The sequence below is a fragment of the Ranitomeya imitator genome, chromosome 2, assembly GCF_032444005.1.
Source record: "Ranitomeya imitator isolate aRanImi1 chromosome 2, aRanImi1.pri, whole genome shotgun sequence".
Classification (NCBI taxonomy): Eukaryota; Metazoa; Chordata; class Amphibia; order Anura; family Dendrobatidae; genus Ranitomeya; species Ranitomeya imitator.
In genome coordinates, this window is record NC_091283.1 from 71861141 (window position 1) to 71879727 (window position 18587).

At 44.2% G+C, this 18587-nt stretch overlaps 1 protein-coding gene across 1 annotated transcript in view; it reads right to left on the reverse strand.

Moving 5' to 3' along the window:
• FRMD7 (FERM domain containing 7) overlaps positions 1–18587 on the reverse strand; it is a 69817-nt gene that overhangs the window by 41150 nt on the left and 10080 nt on the right. The window contains exons 2-4 of the mRNA XM_069755490.1: positions 15215–15319; positions 10799–10841; positions 7715–7793 (exon numbers count right to left, since the gene is read on the reverse strand). Coding sequence (XP_069611591.1) covers positions 7715–7793; positions 10799–10841; positions 15215–15319 — 227 coding nt within the window. The remainder of the gene's footprint in view (positions 1–7714; positions 7794–10798; positions 10842–15214; positions 15320–18587) is intronic.

Below are 18587 nucleotides of genomic sequence, written 5' to 3' on the forward strand. Positions count from 1 at the left end.
TCTATCCACACCAGCAAAAACTGTCGCCATAGTCAGCCCGTAATTCAGGACTATACATAGTGACGAAGCGGTTGCGAAACGTGCGTTGGAGTGGTGTGTGCGGGGACTGCGGCACGCATCTCTGGTTGTTATTCATGGCTGTTTTTATGCTCATATCTTAGGTATATTATGTGCCCGTTTTTATAGCTTATGAATTGGTCACATTTGGTCTAAACACCTGATCTCAGCATCTGTAGGATTCTCTATTCAATCAACCTGTATCCATATTCTAATTTAAATTGCAGATATATAATTGGTCACATGGTTTACATCTTTACATATTTACTTTATTTTCTTGCCATTTTCATTGCATTGTTTGCACATTTGTCTGATATCTCAGTCTAATATTGCACAATATATAATAATCTTTTTATTTATTTATTTTTCATATAATCAATTATTTATTATTTATTTTATTTTCACTCCATTCACTTATTGTTATTAATTTTTTATCACACATTTATATGTATATTTATCACTTTTTATATATTGTTAGTTTTGCACATATATATTTATTAATTTTGTTCACATAATCATTTTACACTATTTTTTATCACCTTATACACATACACATATATATATACATATCTTTTATTTAATTAGTAATTTTTATTTTTTCTTTTATTTTTTTATTTATTATTTTTTTTATTTATTATTATTTATTTATTTTTTTATATATTTTATTTTTTATTTTTCTAAGGATATTATCTCCTCACATCATGTCACCAACTATATGATACTCATTGGCAGTGATCAGGTGTATAGATTTATATAGATATTGATTTTTGTATCATCACATGAAATATTATTTATTTAATATTATTTATAATTTTACTGTATTTCATTGTGAGAATATATATTAATTTGTCTTGTCAGCCGTGCAATTATTGTATTGATTATATAGGTTTCTTCTTTGATTATGTATACTTAATTGATGTAACATTTTATACTTTTTACCAATCAGTCCTAGTGTGCCCTAGCCCCCTCACATACTTGTTACATTTTTATTCATTCTTAATTTTAATAATCAACATTGATATATATTAATTTTTATAATAAAAAAGTGTTATTTGTTGTGTTATGTCCTTTTTAAAAATAAAATAATTTGATTAAAATTCAACGATTGGTTTGTCGGTAAATATTTTTGGGGGTATATTACTTATGAGTAATATTTACTAAATTGGTTATATTTTGAATATTATTTGGTATTTCTTTTCTATATAGGATTTCTATACATAGTCTATCTGAAACAAAATAAGGAACTGATACTTTATTTTATTTGTTAAAATGTCCAATAAAGTAAACCAAAAATGCAAAAAATTCTATTTAACATTCTGTACACATTAAAGGGTTAAAAAAACAATCCTATGTGTCATGATCAATTAGAAAAAAAACATGTGGGCAAAACCACAAGAACACTCTGGTCATGAAAATATATGGACACTCTCCAGGGCATTTTTTTCTTTTTTTTTTTTTTTATCTAGAGAGGACTTGGTCGAAAGTGGCCAGTTTTTACTCTTAATTTATTCCCAGTGGTCAACTGATTATTATTTATTTATTTATTTTTTATTACTTGCCACCATTAGGTTCCAAAGACATTGGCCTTTTTATTTAGGTGCTAATTTTTATGGCCTTTTCCACAGGGGCGTTGCTCACAAGGTAAGTATGTACCGTAGTCTAAACACACTCCCCCAGAGAATCCTGTGAGCCTCATCCTCTTGGTAAAGACCACAAAAATTAACAATAAATAAAAAAGTAAAAAGAGCAGTTGTAATAAAATAAGGGCAAAATTGTCAAATTTAGCCACTTTTGACCTGGGGAAAAGTCCTTTATAAATGTGTGTATTTTTGGCTAAAATGAGTTTAATTAAAAATGTAGTACTGTTTGCCCTCCAGAGTCTCTGGGTTGCAGCATCTACTGCTGGCTGCCGAATGAGTTAGCTGAGAATCCATCAGTGAGCTTGTGCTTGTCTTCCTTCTTTTGAGCTGCTCTTCCTATCAGAGCTCCCTGACAGAAGCGATGGAAGGCAAATAGTGCAAAATATTGCAATTAAGTCTACTGGCAAGAATCATTTTTACTGAAAAAAAATTAGTGATGGACGAATGTGCTCGGCACTGCTCCATACTCAAGCATTTGGGCGCTCAATCAAGTACCAAGCAGTGCAGAGTATTGCATGGTGCTCGGGTCCTTGTAATAAGCTCATTTGAATCTGAGTCGCAGATCGCACTGATGCTGGGAATACCACTGCAGGGAGTGCAGGGACCCTCGGTCAGCTGGACTCTTTGTGAGCTCTCGCATCTATATCAACCAATTAAATGTACCCAGCCACAGCAGCACAGAGGATGTCAGGAGAGCCAGCCACAGCAGTGCAACACCCGCCAGGACCGTGGGGTACTCAGGCCAGGTCCAGCGGTACTTAAAGGAGTGGTCACGGAAGCGGTGACACGGTCCGTGGCCCTGGGTATCCAACAAAAAGGATGGGGGGGGGGGGAGTGGAAAATAAAATCTATGGGGGACAATTCGTGACGCCACCTGTGGTCGACGCTACTTAAAGGGACCACTGCGGCAGATGGTAATGCAGCAAGGATGATTTTGCGCCCCACAGGTGGAGCGGGAGACCCAGGGCTACCGATGCAGTTGGTAAGGGATGATAGACGGGGTGCAGGACTGAGGGTACAGGAAATAATTGGAGAACACAGGGATTGCAGTTTCCTTTACCTTTTACTGGTGAATTGCAGGTGCAGTCCGGGGCACAGGTTACCGGTGTTGATGGGGTCCGGGCAGCCTGGGAGTAACTTGGGATCCACCCAGCCAGGTGGGTTCGGAGGCCTTCCTTTTGCGCTGTATACTCTGTCCCTTGCTGCCTGAAGCTTTACACAAGTTCCTCTCAGTGTCTCTTACTCATGACCTGTATGGTTAACAGCAAGAGCCTTTCATGGGCACCGTGTTCTCACTGGCAGCCCCAGGCTCAGAACCTGCTGTGGTGCCTCCAGGTGTCAAATGGGCCAGGAGACCTGCTATCTCCTGCCCCCCGGCTCTAGTTGCTGGGCCCTTGGTACCCGTGCAACTGTAAGGGGGTTGACTAAAGTCATGAAATGTTATGAATATTTAATATTTATTTATGCTTTAAAATATTGTATTGCTTCTAATATGTATTAGGGAGAACGTAGTACCCAAGTTGGCCCACTAGATGGGAGTGGAGAGTTACTCAGCCTGTAAATAGTTAAGTGGGAGGAGCTAGTGACGGGTTCAGAGCAGCTGAGAATTTGAATCAGCTGGGCGGGAGCGCCCTGTCAGGGCAGTCAGCTCTGCAGAAGTCTAAGGTCCAGTCAGGCAGCATCAGGGCCAGGAAGGCCAGCCGAGAGAGAAGAAGGGCCCCGTAACGTTTAAGAACAAGCCCAGCTATCCAGGGTCAGTGGGGAAGATTGCAGCAGTGACAGCAGCCATAGCAGTGACCACGTAATGATTTAGGCAAGGACCAGGCCCTCCACAGCAATAGGATACAGCAGTATTTGAACAGAGGCTGAGGAAAAAGCCAGGACGGAAGGGCAGGTCTCTCGCCTGTTTGCAGCTGACTTGGGGGCTGAAGGGCTTGTGTCTGGGGAGATACAGATTACAGGACGCCTGACCGTGATAGAGCTGAACAGGGAAGACTCTGAGAAACTGTGCGGTACGGTACGACCCGGGTACGTGCTGTGTGACAGGAAGAATAGTGCAGGGAAAGAGGAAGACGTGTATTGCTTAGAACATATTATTAATGCTGTAACAGTAATGGATGTGCTGTGTCCTGAAGTCAGTAAAGTTGTTCAGTTGAAAGTTGCAATGGACTGTGTCTCTGTTTGTGTGAAATCGACTGAAGAGAGTCCCCTGCAGAAGAGAGGAGACTCTGAAGGGGTTGGACCTGGAGACACAGGTACACTTACTAAAGAAGCAGCAGGTATGCTGACTGAGAGTCATGGAGTGTATTTGACGGGAGGTCAGGGTGTGCAAGAGACTTTTACCTCAGCCACGACTACCACCCTGCCCTACCCTTACACAACCACGGACTCCGGTGTCTTTTGCACTTAATCCTGTGAAAAGCTCAATCACAGCTCCACTCCCAGTCTCTCTCCTCACATCCTTCCTTTCCCTTCACTGTCTAACACTACTCTCTAACACCGCCTCCAGACCAGAACTTATAGGGAAGTTCCCCTGCAACCGGGGTTTAGAGCTCCCCCTTCTGGACTGGAGTCAGGAAGGTGTTGTATGTTTGTGTTATCATGATTAAGGGTGCTTTGCCACCTGAAACGCGTAGATAGATAGTGTTTTTATCCTTATTGTGCTGATGTTTTTATCCTCTGCTTCTATATGAAGTGAATAAAGTACCAAGTTTTTACTTTTCACTGTCTCGTTGAGCTGGATATTCTTTTTTTGCTTGTTGTATGTTTGTGTTACCTGCTAAGGGGATCCCTCCTTACCTCCAGGCATTACATCACCCCCCATGAGGCAGGCAATGCCATTGTGGCAACTGGACTCCTGGGGTGCCACATTCCCCCCTAGTACCATTCAGTAGTCCCGGACTGAGGAAACAAAAAGAAAACATGTCAACAGGTGAACAATTGTAAGAATTTACAGGGTTTTGTAGGGCCAAGATGTGCAGTTGTGTCCTGTGGGTGCTGGACAGGAGTCCCTCAATAAATTGCTCCTTTAACAATCTGCCCCCATCTTGCAAGATGTCGAGGTCAACTTGCTTAATGGCCCACAGCGCCTCCTGGAGATTAAGAACATAGTCCCGTATACTGTCCTGCACCCTTTGTTTGCACCCAAAGAATCTCATCTTTATCTCTGCTGCAGTGCGGGTGTCAAAGGTGTCCTTCAGCCTGGCCAAGATTTGTTAAACAGTTCTTTTATCAGTGTCCAGCCAGGACTTTACCTCCCTCTGAGTTGCACCAGTTAGCTGGCCAGTGAGGATGCTGACCTTTTCAGACGGGGGTACACTTCAAACAAACTGCAGAGTCTCTCCTTAAAATCGCTCAGGGTGTGTGATTTTCCTGAGTACTGCGGTAACCAGGCCGCTCCTGGTATATACGGCATTGATAACGGCCAGTGGCGTAACTTGAAACCCATGAGTCCCGATGCAAAAGCTCCAACGGGGTCCCCAAATATTGTAAGCAATAGTCTTTTTCTATAGGCCAAGGGAACTGCACCTGTTGTAGTTACACCCCTGATAACGGCATTACGGGAGTTGTGGCTGCGGCCACCGCTGGATCCGGACATGTTCCTTCCCCCCTAGTTAACCTCAGAGAAGTTCCCCTGAAACCGGGTTTAGAGCTCCCCCTTCTGGACTGCAGTCAGGAAGGTGTTTTATGTTTTTGTTACCTGCTAAGGGAATCCCTCCTTACCTCCAGGCATGACATCGCCCCCCTACCCCACCCCCGTGAGGCAGGCAATGCCACTGTGGCAACCGGACTCCTGGGGGGCCACAGCAGCACAGAGGATGCCAGGAGAGCCAGCCTCAGCAGCACAGAGCATGTCAGGAGTGCCAGCCTCAGCAGCACAGAAGATGCCACGGTAGCCAGCCCAGCAGCACAGAGGATGCCAGGAGAGCCAGCTTCAGCAGCAGAGAGGATGCCAGGGTAGCCAGTCTCAGCAGCACAGAGGATGCCAGGGTTGCTAGCCACAGCAGCACAGAGGATGCCAGGAGAGCCAGCCCCAGCAGTACAGAGGATGCCGGAGAGCCAACCTCAGTAGCACAGAGGATGTCAAGGGAGCCAGCCTCAGCAGCATAAAGAATGCCAGGAGAGCCATCCACAGCAGCATAGAGGATGCCAGGAGAGCCAGCCTCAGCAGCATAAAGAATGCCAGGAGAGCCATCCACAGCAGCATAGAGGATGCCAGGAGAGCCAGCCTCAGCAGCACACAGGATGTCAGGAGAGCCAGCCACAGCAGCATAGAGGATGCCAGGAGAGCCAGCCACAGCAGCATAGAGGATGCCAGGAGAGCCAGCCTCAGCAGCACACAGGATGCCAGGAGAGCCAACCTCAGTAGCAGAGAGGATGCCAGGGGAGCCAGCCACAGCAGCACAGAGGATGCCAGGGGAGCCAGCCTCAGCAGCACAGAGCATGTCAGGAGTGCCAGCCTCAGCAGCACAGTGGATGTCAGAAGAGCCAGCCACAGCAGCACAGAGGATGTCAGGAGAGCCAGCCACAGCAGCACAGAAGAGCCAGCCTCAGCAGCACAGAGGATGTCAGGAGAGCCAGCCACAGCAGCACAGACCATGTCCTGTCAGGAGTGTCAGCCACAGCAGCACAGAGCATGTCAGGAGAGGCAGCCACAGCAGCACAGAGCATGTCATGGGAGCCAGCCACAGCAGCACAGAGGATGTCAGGAGAGCCAGTCACAGCAGCACATAGCATGTCAGGAGTGCCAGCCTCAGCAGCACAGAGGATGCCAGGAGAGCCAGCCACAGCAGCACAGAGGATGTCAGGGGAGCCAGCCACAGCAGCACAGAGGATGTCAGGGGAGCCAGCCACAGCAGCACAGAGCATGTCAGGAGAGGCAGCTACAGCAGCACAGAGCATGTCAGGAGTGCCAGACTCGGCAGAACAGAGGATGTCAGGGGAGCCAGCCACAGCAGCACAGAGGATGTCAGGAGAGCCAGCCACAGCAGCACAGAGCATGTCAGGAGTGCCACCCTCAGCAGCACAGAGGATGTCAGGGGAGCCAGCCTCAGCAGCACAGAGCATTTCAGGAGTGCCAGCCTCAGCAGCACAGAGCATGTCAGGGGAGCCAGCCACAGCAGCACAGAAGATGCCAGGAGAGCCAGCCTCAGCAGCACAGAGGATGTCAGGGGAGTCAGCCACAGCAGCACAGAGGATGTCAGGAGAGCCAGCCACAGCAGCACAGAGCTTGTCATGTCAAGAGTGCCAGCCTCAGCAGCACAGAGGATGTCAGGGGAGCCAGCCACAGCAGCACAGAGGATGTCAGGAGAGCCAGCCACAGCAGCACAGAGGATGTCAGGAGAGCCAGCCACAGCAGCACAGAGGATGCTAGAAGAGCCAGCCTCAGAGCACAGAGCTCTCCTGACATCCTCTGCGCTGCTGTGGCTGGCTCTCCTGACATCTTCTATTCTGCTGTGACTGGCTCCCCTGGCATCCTCTGTGCTGCTGTGGCTGGCTCTCCTGACCTCCTCTGTGCTGCTGTGGCTGGGTCCCAGGAGGGGACTGAGTACATATGATTGGTTGATATAGATGAGAGAGCTCACAGAGAGTCTGGTTGACAGGTGACCCTACGCTCCCAGCAGTGGTATTCCCGGCATCAGTGCAGCGCATGGCTCAGATTCAAATGAGCTTATTACAGGGCCCGGAGCATCTTTCTTTCTCTCTCCTACGTGGCCATGGAATACAGGTCTCCTGGAAAAATGTTTGACTCCTTCATTAACTTACATTATGCTTGGTACTCCTGTTGAGCTCCCGAGCTGTTTGATGGGATTGTTTCGAGTACTGAGCATTCAAGCAGTTTACTGCTCGCTCATCACTATCAAAAATACATACATTTAGGCAGAAAAAAAAGAATGCAAATGAAGGCCTTTAAGGGGTTAACATTAGCTGAACTTTTCATCACATATGAATCTATTATATCTATCACTTATATCTTGATATACTGAATGGAATTTACAGAATGAAGGATTGATAACCTCGTGAGCTCTCCTCGCAGCTGACCGGGGTCCACTGGGAAGAATTTCACCATGAATTTGAAGATAGATTCTTTAGGGTCTCAAAAATCAAGAAAACAATACATTATTTATATAGAAATCCACACAAAAATGATATGTACAATATATGCTAAAATAAACATTACGGTACTTTTTTTAATCAAATTGAATTGCAAAACTGCAACCTATTTATAACCCCATCATGGCCTTTTTAGTTAGAAAATAGAAAATATGTTGATCTCAGTCAAAAAGGAGGTCTCAGCATTATTTATGGCCGATAAAGCAGAGGGGAGAGGCTCCTGCTGCAGTCAATTGTTTCACATGCAAAATCAGGTTACATCTGAGCCATTAGAGAGGGCTAGTGGGCATTTCTTCCGGTTTGGATGATGACAGGGGCAGCTATGTGACATCCCCCACTGGAAGAGAAAGCAAAGAGACCATACCGGGGCATGGGCAGCAGTACTGAGGAATGGTGGGGGGCCAGTAAGTATACTTTTGAGAGTACTGCACTACAACAGTACATTGTAACAGCCACTAAGCAATGTATGGGAAGGCTACACTTCATCGCATACATTGCTTGGCTCTGGCCGCTGTAAGAACATTTTTCAGCTGATTGATTGGGACGTTGCGTTTTTGACCCCAGAATCTCATATTGATAGCCTATCCTATGGTTACTGTGACGTGATGTACAGAAGTTGTCTCACCAATCCAGCTAACCAAAAGCTGCCCTGGAGATCCAGGAAAATAAGAGAATCACAGATCTCCTGTGCAGCCGCCAGAATGTTCTGACCTGGATGGTGGACTAGAGTCCTGCAAACCCATCTGCCCATCAGGGCTGGTGTTAGGGGCAGGCAGACCAGGCAGTTGCCTAGGGCCCACGCTCCCTCAGGGGCCCCCAGCTAGCGGCACATCATGCAGCCGCTATGGGGCCCCTGTGAGGCAAGGGGGCTCGCCTGCCACCAGCACCAACTCCCCCGCCACATTAAACTATACCAGCGTTTGCCGGTACAGTTCAAAGCAATGTTGGAGGAGAGAGTGTCAGCTGACTCTCCCTCTCCCATCATTCCCTGCTCTGCCTCTGACACTGTGGGTGCGTGATGATATCATTGCGCACTCACTGTGTGCCAGGCAGTGCAGCCGCTGAGACAGGAGCAGGGAGCAGAGCGGGCATGAGGAGAGATGAGGAGTGTGTTTTTTTTTACTATAACAGTGAGTACTGGACTGTGGGGCCATTCTCGGAGGGGGGAGATGTGGGCTGTGCTATATACTATGTGGGCTGTGCTATATACTATGTGAGCTGTGCTATATACTATGCGGGCTGTGCTATATACTGTGCGGGCTGTGCTATATACTGTGCAGGCTGTGCTATATACTGTGTGGGCTGTGCTATATACTGTGTGGGCTGTGCTATATACTATGCGAGTTGTGCTATATACTATGTGAGTTGTGCTATATACTATGCGGGCTGTGTTATATACTATGCGGGCTGTGTTATATACTATGCGGGCTGTGTTATATACTATGCGGGCTGTGTTATATACTATGTGGGCTATACTATATACTATATGGGCTGTGCTATATACTATGCGGGCTGTGTTATATACTATGTGGGCTGTGTTATATAATATGGGGGCTGCATTATATTTTATGGGGGGCTACATAATATACTATGAGGAGTTGGGCATATTATGTTCTATGGGGGACTACATTATATTCTATGGGGGGCTGTATTAGATTTTATGAGGGAGGATTGCATCATACTCTTTGATGGGGCTACATTATATTCTATGGGGAGGTGGGCTGTATTATATTCTATTCGAGGCTACATTATATTCTATGGGGGCTGTATTATATTTATATTCTATGAGGGGTGATTGCATCATACTCTATGAGGGGGCTGCATTATACTATATGAGGGGGGCTGCATTATATTCTATGGGGTTACATTATACTCTGTGGGGTGGCTGCATTATGCTCTATGGGGTGGCTGCATTATACTATATGTGGGCTGCATTATACTGTATCAAGAAATACATTATACTATATGAAGAACTATGGGGTGCATTATACTATGGGAAGTGAATTGTACATCATAGATGACTATGGCGGTGCATTATACTATGGGAAGTGAATTGTACATCATGGATGACTATGGCGGTGCATTTTACTATATGGGGCACGATGAGGAGTGTATTATACTATGTGGAGGACTGAGCAGTGTATTTTAATATATGGAGGACTATGAGGAGTGTATTATACTATATGGAGGACTATGGGAAGTGTATAATACTATATGGAGGATTGAGAAGTGTATTATACTATATGGAAGACTGAGGAATGTATTATACTATATGGAGGACTATGGGTTGTGCATTTTACAATATGGAGGACTGTGGTGCACATTATACTATGGGGAGGACTATGGGGTGTATTATACTAAACAAGCAAAATGCTGCATATTCATTGAGTGATTAAATTGTTTATGCCGGAACAAAAATCATTGTTCTCAGCAGCACATCGCCGGTGTTAACTGTAGATATGCTGCTGATAACATGATACTGTATGGTGATCTGTTCATGATTTATTAGTGATCATTCTGTCCCCTTCATTCTTTCTCAGACAGTGGAAAGAGGCCGGGACGTAGGACATAGTCACATCATATGATGCCTATTAGTGATGAGCAAACGTGCTCAGATTACATCGTATCTGAGCATGCTTGGGTGTTATCCATTCATCTAGGCGTGCTCTTTATATTATGTTCGAGTCCCTGCAGCTGCATGATTTGTGGTTGGTAGACAGCCTGAACACATGCGGGGATTGCCTGATTGTTAGGGAATCCCCACATGTCCAGACTGTCTAACAGCCGCAAATCATGCAGCCGCAGAAACTTGAACATAATATACGAACACGCCCAGATGTTGGAATAACACCCGAGCTTGTTCGGATAAGACGTTATCCAAGCACATTTGCTCATCACTAATGATATGATATAATCACAGGATTTTCTTATACAGGCAGTTGTGTTACTCTATCGCCACTTTTATACACTGCAGTATTAGGACTTACTTTTCACTTGCTTGGTTATTGGTTTAAGAAGACCCAGCCAAACCTGCAATGTCAAAAGGCCAAGTTGTATTTATATACCGCATGTATTTTACTTACATAACCTGTAATACCTTGTAGCAAAGCATCAGGTCAGCCCTAGTGATGTCCAACTGTGTACAGACACATCTAGGGGCTCATGCAGATGTCAATGATCTTTCTCGTAAGCAAAAAGCACTACAAGCTTCATCTGTAATTGTTTTCTGACTCATCAGTGTTTGCTCAGCATATCATTTTTTACCATCAGAATTTCATCAGTTTCTCTTTTTTTTATGTTGGAGGTTTCTCAATCTGCTCTTAGCAAACTAAGAAAAATAGAGCGCACACAAATGGCTTCCAAGAGCTATCTAAGATTTTTCCAGGCCCCATAGACTTAGGGCGTAGGGTTTAATCTGTGACTCGGATCACTACTGGACAAGTCTCTGTGATTTTGTGTGGACCACTCAATCTGCAAGAATACACGGACATGTGAACAGCCTCATAGACTAACAGGAAAATACGGATAGAACTTGTATGTGAAAACCTGATGTCTGAATGAGGCCGAACAAGGGGAATTCTAATGGCTAGTTGTCAAATTCAGGAGAAAGAGGAACAGTTTAATGTAGGGGCATAAAGGAGACGCTGCAGAATGGTTGGTTATATGTGAGAAATATATTAATATCCACAGACATTAAGGCTTCTCTGAAAATAAACTTTCCGACACTCACCGGCTATCACCTTTACGGCTACAACGCAGAATGCTCCAGTGGCCTGTACCCACTCAGGAAGTGATGTCTTAAATTGTCATCAGACTGCTGTGCCCTGAGATTGGCTGCAGTGTTCAGGTGACTTGAACATCAAGTCATGGTAGGGCTCTCTGATGATGCACTGTTTAAGGTGCCTGACCGTTGCAGCCAATCACAGACTGTAGCAGTCTTTTAACAGGCGAACAGTAATGTCGTCATTTTCAGTGACAGTGTACACCATTGAAGTGGCCTGCGCTGGATCCATCGAGGTGATGGCAGACAAATATAGATAAAACTAGCTGCAGTACCCGGCTTCGCCCGGGTTAATAACTGCTGTTGGCAAAATAGAATGTGTTAACAAAAATTTATTGTGCAAACAAAAATGATAAAACAAATAGAAATGTAATTATTAAAAGGCAAACAGTAAGCTAATAGAAGCATTTCACAACATATATTTCAACACCAGAGATATTCCACACAGATTTAACTAAATTGGCAAAGTAATGTGGAGTAATCTTCTACCACTTATTCGAGAGCCTTTTGATAAACGACATTCTTAGTTTTTTCCGTCAGGTGCAAAGACGAACAGATTTTTGGCTGTTCCAACTCTTGAATAGGCCACAAAGTTGACCATGAGAAAAGCATGGAGATTGAAAATCAATTCCAACTGCTTTTCTTTTCGCATCAGCTGACATTCGTGCCATGAAATTCTTTTTCTTATGAGACATTATTGTGTTAAAAATAGTCTGTAACTGGCAGTGTCTGTATCCTCTCACATAGAGGTAATGTGACTGACATCAGCCTTTCCACCAACACACCCTAACTGACATGCTATTACCTCACACAAGCTTTGTTATACTGAGAATGTCCTTTGTTGCCTATATTAACCAATCAGAGCTCAGATTAATTAACTTTAGCAAAATAGAAGCTGACCTGTGATTGGTTGCTATTGGCAGCCTAATAAATCCCCAGCCAACAGGAAGCCCTCCCCCTGGCAGTATATATTAGCTCACACATACACATAATAGACAGGTCATGTGACTGACCGCTGCCGTACCTAGATAGATTAGCGGAATTGGGATTATTTAGTCTAGAAAAAAGACGACTGAGGGGCGATCTAATAACCATGTATAAGTATATAAGGGGACAATACAAATATCTCGCTGAGGACTTGTTTATACCAAGGAAGGTGACGGGCACAAGGGGGCATTCTTTGCGTCTGGAGGAGAGAAGGTTTTTCCACCAACATAGAAGAGGATTCTTTACTGTTAGGGCAGTGAGAATCTGGAATTGCTTGCCTGAGGATGTGGTGATGGCGAACTCAGTCGAGGGGTTCAAGAGAGGCCTGGATGTCTTCCTGGAGCAGAACAATATTGTATCATACAATTATTAGGTTCTGTAGAAGGACGTAAATCTGGGGATTTATTATGATAGAATATAGGCTGAACTGGATGGACAAATGTCTTTTTTCGGCCTTACTAACTATGTTACTATGTTACTATGTTACTATGTATTTCCTATATGGTATATTTGTTGCTCTTGTAGTTTGTCTGCTTATTAATCAGATTTTTATTTTTGAAGGATAATACCAGACTTGTGTGTGTTTTAGGGAGAGTTTCAGGTGTCAAGTTGTGTGTGTTGAGTTGCGTGCGGCGACATGCATGTAGCGACTTTTGTGAGAAATTTTGTGTGGCGACATGCGTGTAGCAACTTTTTGTGTGTCAAGTTGCATGTGACAGGTTAGTGTAGCAAGTTGTGCGCAGCAGGTTTTGCGCATGGCGAGTTTTATGTGTGCTGCATTTTGAGTATGTGCAAGTTTTGTGTGAGGCAACTTTTGCATGTGTTGCAACTTTTGTGCATGTGGCAATTTTTCCGCGTGTGCAAGTTTTGTGTGTGGCGAGTTTTCCATGAGGCGAGTTTTGCACGTGTGGCAAGTTTTGCGTGAGCCTAGTTTTGCATGTGGTGAGTTTTGCATGTGGCAAATTTTGCGCGTGGCGAGTTTTGAGCGGTGACTTTTGTGTTTCGACTTTTATGTGGCGAGGTTGGTGTATGTGTGGTGAAATGTGTGCTGAGGGTGGTATATGTGTTCAAGCACGTGGTAGTGTGGCGCATTTTGTGTGTTCATATCCCCGTGTGTGGTGAGTATCCCATGTCGGGGCCCCACCTTAGCAACTGTACGGTATATACTCTTTGGCGCCAATCTATATACATAATTGTCTAAGGGGTACTTCCGTCTGTCTGTCTGTCTGCCTGTCCTTCTGTCACGGATATTCATTGGTCGTGGCCTCTGTCTATCATGGAAATCCAAGTCGCTGATTGGTCGCCGCAAAACAGCCATGACCAATCAGCGACGGGCACAGTCCGGAAGAAAATGGCCGCTCTATACTCCCCACAGTCAGTGGCTGGCGCCTGCTCCCCGCAGTCAGTGTCCCCGGCGCTCCGCTCCCCGCAGTCAGTGTCCCCGGCGCTCCGCTCCCCGCAGTCAGTGTCCCCAGCGCTCCGCTCCCCGCAGTCAGTGTCCCCGGCGTTCCGCTCCCCGCAGTCAGTGTCCCCAGCGCTCCGCTCCCCGCAGTCAGTGTCCCCAGCGCTCCGCTCCCCGCAGTCAGTGTCTCCGGTGCTCCGCTGCTTACTCCCAGCACTCAGTGTCCCTGGCGCCCGCTCCATACTCCCCTCCGGTCACCGCTAACACAGGGTTAATGCCGGTGGTAACGCATTCCGTTACCGCCGCTATTAACCCTGTGTGTCCCCAACCTTTTACTATTGATGCTGCCTAAGCGGCATCAATAGTAAAAGAAAGTAATGTTAAAAATAGTACAAAAACAAAAAACCTCTGTTGTCTGCTGAGCCGCTGTTTTTGTACTATTTTTAGCATTACTTTCTTTTACTATTGATGCCGCATAGGCAGCATCAATAGTAAAAGGTTGGGGACACACAGGGTTAATAGCGGCGGTAACGGAATGCGTTATCCATGCCGCGGTCCGTTACCGCCGGCATTAACCCTGTGTTAGCGGTGACCGGAGGGGAGTGTGGAGCGGGCGCCGGGCACACTGAGTGCGGGGAGTAAGCAGCGGAGCGCCGGGGACACTGACTGCGGGGAGCGGAGCGCCGGGGACACTGACTGCGGGGAGCGGAGCGCCGGGGACACTGACTGCGGGGAGTATAGAGCGGCCATTTTCTTCCGGACTGTGCCCTTTGCTGATTGGTCGTGGCTGTTTTGCGGCGACCAATCAGCGACTTTGATTTCCATGATAGACAGAGGCCACGACCAATGAATATCTGTGACAGAAGGACAGACAGACAGATGGAAGTGACCCTTAGACAATTATGTATATAGATATGAAACTGAAATAGCTGTTGCAAAAAAAACAATTTTTATAAAACATTAAGCTTAAGATTAATAGGGGTGCCCAAACTTTTTCATATAACTGTATAATTCCCCGATTAATATTCCATTGCACCAATGGATCTGATGCATTTTCATCTGATCGATCTCTGAACACAATCTGTCCCATTTGGTGATGCATTTGTGATAATCCTTCACAATTTCACAACTTTTTAATGCAATTTGTAAAGATTTCTGGAGGAGTTGCATTGTATCTTTTCTTTCATCTCTCCTATATACTTGCACAAGGAAAACAAAAGATCTGTCACTTACTTGGTAGCCTGTGTGATTCTTGAACTCCAAACCAAAGTATTCTTTCTCAGTCAGGTTCAGATGGCTACAACTCATATTGAACAATTCTTTTCCCGGAGCTTTTTGCTGTGAATAATAAAGCAATGTATAGATATACTATATACCTTTAGATTTTTCCAGCATTTTACTTTTGCATTTGGCTGTTCCATAAAAGTGCTTCTCGTAAAACCCATACAAAACACTTGTCTATCTGGAGCTTCCCTGGTCTCTAGACTTAGCAGATGAACGTCAAGTTAAAGAAGTCCTCCTCCTATCAAAGGCTTTCTCCTCTGAAAATATTGCAGTCATCATATTATATGGCACTGTGTACTTACAATTGCTCATTTTGCCTTTCTACCGAGATAATTATTCTCTTTGCTCTGCTCTATGTAGAAACAGGAAATCTCTTGTTATTGAATTTATCATTCCCCTGTTCAACTCCTGACCCAGCTACTCCACGCTTTCCCTGCCAGGGACTATTGCAGTGACTAATCACTCATGCAGGGAAAATTGACCCACTTTCTTTGTCCTGATCAAGAGGTCCGGTGTGACCCAGAAACGCGTAGACTTATAAACCTGTTAAATAAAAGTTTTACTTTTAAGGATATTCCGTCTCAGCAGTGCATTAGTGATACCTTCCTCATTTTTCCTTTCACAATATGGGAGCAGGATGGAGACACATGGGGCCAGGATGGGAGGATATATGGGGGCAGGAATGAGACACAAGGGTGCCAGAAGGAGGACATTATTACTGTAGGGATATTATTACTGATGTGATGCATTTTATTTTTGAGGATACTGTTTCAGGGGGTTTGTTATTGTGCAGGGTGGCACTATGTCACTTTTTGTCTTCAGCTGGCATAGTGTAGAAGTTGGTGAAAAATTCGGGAATGTGCTCTAGAAGCAGTGCTCTAGATAACTGTGTATTATTTTCACATATGTAGTTATTCTCCAGGTGGTGTGTGCTCCCAAAACACAGTGGGTGAGATACGATGATATATTCCAAAAACAAGGTTTATTAATACAGCATACAACGCGTTTCAACTCTTGTGAGTCTTCTTCAGGTATTAAATATAAGCTATTACTTCTTTGTGCATTATATATATATATATATATATATATATATATATATATATATATATATAAAGTCAGTACATATAAAATAAATTTTGGGTGGGTGCCATACCAAGGTTTAACCCTTTTTAGACACAACCATATCACTCCAACTTTATCCAGAGCTTTACACGCATAAAAGCATAAACACTAAAAAAAACTAATCCAAATAAAATCCAATTTTTAAAAATATTCTTCTGATAACATACGAAATTCATAAGGCAAATATTTAATATCTCAATAAAAACTATTTTCTTAAATATATATAACGTTTTATAAGGAGATTATATATATATATATATATATATATATATATACTGTATATATATATATATATATATATATACATACAGTGGGGCAAAAAAGTATTTAGTCAGTCAGCAATAGTGCAAGTTCCACCACTTAAAAAGATGAGAGGCGTCTGTAATTTACATCATAGGTAGACCTCAACTATGGGAGATAAACTGAGAAAAAAAATTCCAGAAAATCACATTGTCTGTTTTTTTAACATTTTATTTGCATATTATGGTGGAAAATAAGTATTTGGTCAGAAACAAAATTTCATCTCAATACTTTGTAATATATCCTTTGTTGGCAATGACAGAGGTCAAACGTTTTCTGTAAGTCTTCACAAGGTTGCCACACACTGTTGTTGGTATGTTGGCCCATTCCTCCATGCAGATCTCCTCTAGAGCAGTGATGTTTTTGGCTTTTCGCTTGGCAACACGGACTTTCAACTCCCTCCAAAGGTTTTCTATAGGGTTGAGATCTGGAGACTGGCTAGGCCACTCCAGGACCTTGAAATGCTTCTTACGAAGCCACTCCTTCGTTGCCCTGGCGGTGTGCTTTGGATCATTGTCATGTTGAAAGACCCAGCCACGTTTCATCTTCAATGCCCTTGCTGATGGAAGGAGGTTTGCACTCAAAATCTCACGATACATGGCCCCATTCATTCTTTCATGTACCCGGATCAGTCATCCTGGCCCCTTTGCAGAGAAACAGCCCCAAAGCATGATGTTTCCACCACCATGCTTTACAGTAGGTATGGTGTTTGATGGATGCAACTCAGTATTCTTTTTCCGCCAAACACGACAAGTTGTGTTTCTACCAAACAGTTCCAGTTTGGTTTCATCAGACCATGGGACATTCTCCCAAAACTCCTCTGGATCATCCAAATGCTCTCTAGCAAACTTCAGACGGGCCCGGACATGTACTGGCTTAAGCAGTGGGACACGTCTGGCACTGTAGGATCTGAGTCCATGGTGGCGTAGTGTGTTACTTATGGTAGGCCTTGTTACATTGGTCCCAGCTCTCTGCAGTTCATTCACTAGGTCCCCCCGCGTGGTTCTGGGATTTTTGCTCACCGTTCTTGTGATCATTCTGACCCCACGGGGTGGGATTTTGCGTGGAGCCCCAGATCGAGGGAGATTATCAGTGGTCTTGTATGTCTTCCATTTTCTAATTATTGCTCCCACTGTTGATTTCTTCACTCCAAGCTGGTTGGCTATTGCAGATTCAGTCTTCCCAGCCTGGTGCAGGGCTACAATTTTGTTTCAGGTGTCCTTTGACAGCTCTTTGGTCTTCACCATAGTGGAGTTTGGAGTCAGACTGTTTGAGGGTGTGCACAGGTGTCTTTTTATACTGATAACAAGTTTAAACAGGTGCCATTACTACAGGTAATGAGTTGAGGAAAGAGGAGACTCTTAAAGAAGAAGTTACAAGTCTGTGAGAGCCAGAAATCTTGATTGTTTGTTTCTGACCAAATACTTATTTTCCACCATAATATGCAAATAAAATGATAAAAAAAACAGACAATGTGATTTTCTGGATTTTTTTTTCTCAGTTTGTCTCCCATAGTTGAGGTCTACCTATGATGTAAATTACAGACGCCTCTCATCTTTTTAAGTGGTGGAACTTGCACTATTGCTGACTGACTAAATACTTTTTTGCCCCACTGTATACATTGTGGGAGAATAAGTATTAGATATACTGCAAATTTTGCAGGTTTCCTACCTACAAAGAATGGAGGTATACTTCAACTGTGAGAGACAGAATCTGAAAAGAATAACCAGGATATCACATTGCATGATTTTTACATAATTAATTTGCATTTTATTGCATGACATACGTGTTTGATACAATTCAAAAACATTTGGTACAGAAACATTTGTTTGCAAGTACAGAGGTCAGATGTTTTCTGTAGTTCTTGACCAAGTTTGCACACACTGCAGGAGGATGTTTG